Raw genomic sequence first — 5,555 nt, 5'->3', positions numbered from 1 at the left:
CTGCTGAGGACCCTCTGTCTGGCTACCTCACTTGCTTTGGAAAACAGCCCCAGCATCCTCAGGGGTTCTGCCTAGGATGGGGCTGATGGTGGAACTCTGTTCCCTCTGGTGCTGCCCTCCCCTGCTGTGGAATGTGGAGCAGGCAGCGGTCTGGGTTCAGTAGAAAGCAGGGTTAAGAGAAGGGGTAAATGCGGCCAATGATTCCACTGACATGAGTTACATCATTACAGCTTTAATCCAGCAGGCCTGAGTTCCGGCCAGTGGGGCAGCCAGAGGGAAGGGCTGTGGCCAGCTGCTGATAGAGCCCCCCACTGTCCACCTCAGCCCAAAGAGGGCAAACAGGAGGGGCCCAACCTTTCTGATTGGGATCCTGGGAGCAGAGGAACCACTGACAACAGAGGCCGTGACCCAGGCTCTCCCCTTACTCCCTGTCTCCCAGTAAAAATAGCTCATGAATCCCAAGCCATCCCTTCCCACCCATCCATCGTTGACGGCCTGGTTCCAGCTCAGCTCACGTTCCACTTCTCTGGGGCTCTGTCCCCAGGAGGGCCCAAGACTTGGCTTGATCTGGGGCCTGGTGACTAGAAGACCCATGCCCACCCCCAGGGCTGGATGCAGGTACAGAATGGGGAATCTCCCAAAAAAACGGCATCACGGAAGGGATAGCAGAGCCACAGTTGTTTCTTCAGGCTCCTGGATAAGAGGGCTGTGGTGGCATGTAGGGGGGAGGAGCTGAAAACCAAGGAGACAGGATGAGGGTCAGTGGGGCACAGGAGCACCCTCCCCGCCTTCATGGCATGCAGGTTCCATGGGAAGAGATGCCTAGAAGTTTCCAAGGAGAAATGGAAGGAGCCTGGGAAAAGGAATCTACCAGTGAGAGAGGTAAGGGAGGCCCTGGAGCAAGGGGTGGGGACAAGCAGGAACAAGGATTCCAGGCTGTGAACTTACCTGCAGGGTTGTAGATTGGGGGCCCAGCTGGGTAGAGAGGATACTGAGGAGCAGGACCACTAGGTGGGTACATGAAACCAGGTTGTGGAGGTGCAGGACCAGCTTTGGGGTCCGGGGCATATTGGTATACTGGCTGCATTGGGATGCCTGTCATTGGAATCTCCTGGCCTAGAAGAGAGACAAGGATTAGCATTTTAACACACCCAGCTCCCATGGAAACCTTCTTCTGTCCAGGAAACCAAGGTAAGCACCCTGGCAACTGCCTGACAGGCTCCTGGGTAGCCACTTGTGGCCTTGGCCTCCCAAAGCTTGCTGGCCCAGAGCTGAGCAGAGAGCTATGTATGTGCCTATGCAGGTCGGTCTGTGTTGACCAAGCTGGTTCCCCTCGGCAGGTTTCAGAGCCCTCAGAAGGCAGAGTCTAGCCTGGGCAATGTCCCACTTGGGTAAAAAGTGGGCAGCTCCAGAGGCTGGTATCTTGAAATCCAGCACAGCTGCCACTAAGAGGGTCCTCCTCCAGTCCCTGCCTCCCACACTGCTCTCCCATATGGTGTCAGCATTTCCATGTTTATCAGGCTTGGACATTTACACGCAACACTCAAATACACATCCAAAGTACTGGAACACATCCAGTGAATGTTCACTACTACAGACCTCACCCCACATACTCAGCCACAGGCATGCTCATACCTACTGCCCACTTACCATCAACAGACGCACTCCCGTGTACGACTGAGTACTCATACAAGGGCACAATCACATGTTCCCATACATGCCTGGACACAGTCCAGTACTCAAGGGTTCACTTGCACACATTCCTGGGTGGGATGTGCAGGCACACAGAAACACTCTCTGCTAGAGAATTCACCAGTCCTCAAGCCCTTTGGTACCCACCACAGGAACGGGCCCAGCCCATCTCAGGCTCATCTTGCCTGATACCGTGCATACCTTCAAATGGGCTCTGGAGCTGCTGGCGCCTTCGGTACAGGTAGCAACAGGAACAGAGGAAACAGCAGATGGTCGTGGCAACCACAGCAACAAAGAGGATCACGGCAGAGGCGATGCCTGCTATGGTCTTGGGACTTTAGACAGAAAACAGGTCCTCTCACCTTCCAACCCTCAGAGGAAGTCCTCACTGTGTTGGCTCCAACTCCTGGCCAGCAGGGAGCCACAGCACGCTAAGACTTGGGGTTCTTTGTGAGATTAATTCTGCCCTACTCTTAGTAAGAGTTTAGAGATCTCTACTTCCCAGGAGGCTATGCTCTCTGGCTAGCTAGTATGAAGCATGCTGGGATTTGTAGTGTGCCCACTTACCCCTGCTTTTCCATCTACAATTGATTTGGTTAGGTTTAAAATGTGTTAGTCCCAAAGGAGCTTTTGAAATAACGTAGGGCCAAATCTCACTTGACATTTCCCCTTATATCTGTTTTATATGTTTGCAGCTCCTTTTTTCAAAAAAAGTTTGAAACCCACTCATTTGGGGGCTAGGAGTGTAGCTTAACAGAAGCAGTGTTGGGATGTATGGGGACCTAAATCCAACCTCAGCACCAGGCTGGGGTGGGGGAGGGCTGGGAGAAATAACAAAACCTTTAATTTGGGCAACTGTTTTTAATGAGACAGTTTCACTTTGTAGCCCAGACTGGTCTGGAACTCATGGTGACCCTCAGCCTCCTGAGTGGTGGGATTACAGGTGTAAACCACCAGGCCTGGCTAGCAACTTCTATATTCTTTAAAAAGGTAACGGTGATCCACAGAGGACAAGTGTCTCAGGCAGATCACATGGCTTGTAAGAAGCTGGCCTGGGAACCAAACCGGAGTCTTCGTGCCCTCTTGCCAGAGCTTCTACAAAGCCACTCCGCAGTTTGAGTGTTAACAGGGCATACCCCCTCCCAGGACCTGCCAGGATCCGGAAAGCCTCTGAAAACAACCCAGGCAAGCCCATGGTAACTAACACCAACCAGTCAGCTCTGTCACCATTTGGAGTCCTGGTGACTCCTTCAGCTAAGATTGTGGAGGTGGGCACCGGAGGCAGCGGGACGCCTCCTGAGAGGGGGCGGCGGAGTGGGAGTCCACAGCCCACCTGAAGGCCAGGCAGTGTTTCTGCTGTCTCTCGGTGATGAGTAAGGTCAGATCCCTGCAGCAGTACCGCTGGTAGCAGGTCCCGCAGCAGAAGGTGAAGAACTCGCAGTCAAATCCCGGATGCCAGGAGCCATTCCGGTCCAGATACCACAAGCAGTCTTCGCTCGCTAGCGCTGCGGGCCGGGGTTTGGGTGCCCAGTGGACACCGGTCCAGTTCAGTTCTGGCCAACCTCAAACCCACTGCCTTGAGAAGCTGAAAGCTCACTTTTGTTTCCACCCTGACGGGCTCGGCCTCGAAGCTCTAGAAATCCCCCTGTCCCTGAAGCTGAACCCCCACGCCTGGGGTCAGGTTCTCGCTGCCTGACCTCCCAGCGCCCTTTCTGTCTGCTCCAGGAGCACCCGTGAAGTGTCTCGGGAGGGAGCATGGACAGCCAGAGGATAGCCCAAGGATAGTCTCCAGGGACACGGCCCTGGTCCCTTTAACCCCTCCCCGATCCCGCCCCACCCCACCCATCCCGTGTAGCTCCCCATCCCTTACCCAAAGGAGTCCCCAGCACCAGTAGGACGACAGCAGCCAGCGGCGCGGCCCCGCGGGGCCCCGCGGGCGGCATGACAGGAGGGGGCTGGGCGCGGCCAGGACCGCCTGGAAAAGGGGCCGCAGGACAAAGCTGGACGAAGCCGGCCGGCGGGAGCTGCAGCACCGCCCAGCCCGAGGCCAGGCTTCTCTCCCGCCTCCTCGGGGCGGGGCGGGACTAACGCCCCGCCCGCAGTAACCCTGCCCAGGCCCCGCCCAGGGGTCTGCCCACCAGCGACGCCCACCCAGCCTCAGCACCAGTTGGGCGCCCCTCACCCCAGGGAACAACCCTGCTCTCCCTGTCACCGACAGTGCAGTGACTCCTCCAGTCTGAGCTCTTAAGGGAACAGCCAACAGCTGGGCACTGCGGTCAGGGAGGCCCTGCTGTGCCCTGCGCCCGCCCCTCTCCTGAGACCAATCATTATCCCAGACCCCAGAAACTGATCCTGGTGCCACCTCCTAACGTCCAGCTCATGGGCCAACCCTGGAGGGGCATGGGCTGCACCTTCCCTTGTGTGGGACCTCCTCTGCTCCAGTGTCCAGTCTTGGACGTCCTGCAGGGGGAGGAGAGGGGCAGAGTCACCCTGCCCCCATTCCTAGAAACAGGCACCCATTGAGAGGAAGTTCAGAGCAGCTTTTGTCCCTGTCGGTGCCCACAGGCCTGGGCCCTGGCAGCTGCACCTTCCCCTTCTGAATGGACAGCTCTCCAACTCACTCCTCACCAGTAGGGGTGGCCCCGGCCACTTGGGACCCATCCTGTTAAACACTTAACAGAGGAAAGCTTTTTCTTCGTGGAGCAAGCCTGCAGAAATAGTGCATCAGCTATCAGAATCAACACAGGTTAATTACAGGTGGACAGTCTCGAGGTAGGAAAAGTCACTCTGCCTTTTCAAACTCATGGAGAGTTGTGACAGTACTCAGAGGTCATGGCCTATGCTCCAACAAGCCAGGTTTAGCTACACATGCTCAATAAGCCAATTAAAGAACCAAATTAATAATGAAAAACAGAACAAGGAGACTTATTCGATATGGTCACATTGGAAGAGGTACAAGGAGATCCAGTGGTACCTCTCCATACCCTTGTCCAGTGGTTCTCAACCTTCTTAATGCTGCGGCCCTTTAATATGGTTCCTTATGTTGTGGTGACCCTCAACCATGAAATCATTTTCGTTGCTACTTCATAACTGTGATTTTGCTGTTATTAACCATAATGTAAATATCTGTGTTTTCTGATGGTCTTAAGTGACCCTTATGAAAGGATTGTCTTAACCCTGAAGGGGCCATGACCCACAGGATGAGAACCATTTTCCTAGTTCATCTTCAGGGTCCTCAAGTGAGGGTCAAGTTTAAATAGAGGGCAAGCTATTTGCCTAACTAAGCAGTCCAGGGAAGGTGTGATCCCCCTGCCCATCTGCCTCAGCTCCCAGTTTCTCCTGCGAGGTAATCTGACAAATTGTAAACCTTTCACCAGGAGACCGGTCCTCTTCTGGATGCCCCCAGGTCCTCACTAGTTCCTTATCTAGTTGGAGATTCCTGGGGAAATTCTAATTTCTTGGGGCCCATTCTTTCAATAGTCTGGCAGCCAAAGAGGGGGCACAAGGGTCTAAACATACGTTCACTGCTGCCAGAAGAGTCATTACCAATGATAACGCTCTGCTCTGCACGCGATACCTCGACCACCAATCAAGTGAGGCAGGATAATGGCTCTCTTAGTCTCCTGCCGTGTACACTTGAAACATTTTTTTTCCATGTGCGTGTTTGCCTGCATGTGCGTATGTGTGCCACGTGCATGCCTGGTGTCCTTAGAGGCCAGATGAGAGCATCTGATACCCTGGAGGCAGAGTTACAGACAGTTGTGAACCGCCATGTGGGTGCTGGGAACCAAACCCAGCTCCTCAGCAAGAACATCAAGTGCTCTTAAACCACTGGGTCACCTCTGCAGCCCATGTCACAGGGC

The 5,555-nt window shown here is 54.7% G+C and overlaps 1 protein-coding gene across 1 annotated transcript; it reads right to left on the bottom strand.

Annotated features, from left to right (window-relative positions):
- Window positions 1–212: 212 nt before the first annotated feature.
- Window positions 213–3,728, bottom strand: Shisa4 (shisa family member 4). Its single transcript, XM_059280474.1, has 5 exons — window positions 3,563–3,728; window positions 3,026–3,197; window positions 1,894–2,027; window positions 949–1,116; window positions 213–732 (listed from the first exon to the last, which is right to left on the bottom strand). The coding sequence occupies exons 1-5, from the start codon at window positions 3,633–3,635 to the stop codon at window positions 686–688; spliced, it is 594 nt and encodes a 197-aa protein (XP_059136457.1). The 5' UTR covers window positions 3,636–3,728; the 3' UTR covers window positions 213–685.
- Between the last annotated feature and the right edge of the window lie 1,827 nt (window positions 3,729–5,555).

Source organism: Peromyscus eremicus, chromosome 15 (assembly GCF_949786415.1).
Source record: "Peromyscus eremicus chromosome 15, PerEre_H2_v1, whole genome shotgun sequence".
Classification (NCBI taxonomy): domain Eukaryota; kingdom Metazoa; phylum Chordata; class Mammalia; order Rodentia; family Cricetidae; genus Peromyscus; species Peromyscus eremicus.
Note: the sequence above shows the minus strand (reverse complement) of the source record. Positions and strands in the feature narration are given on the sequence as shown.

Coding starts and splice junctions, on each gene's coding strand:
- Shisa4 (XM_059280474.1), bottom strand. CDS start 3,635: ATGCCGCCCGCGGGGCCCCGCGGGGCCGCGCCGCTGGCTGCTGTCGTC. Junction 3,198..3,562: donor GGTGCTGGGGACTCCTTTGG/GTAAGGGATGGG, acceptor CCCGGCCCGCAG/CGCTAGCGAGCGAAGACTGC. Junction 1,117..1,893: donor GCTCCAGAGCCCATTTGAAG/GTATGCACGGTA, acceptor TCTCTCTTCTAG/GCCAGGAGATTCCAATGACA.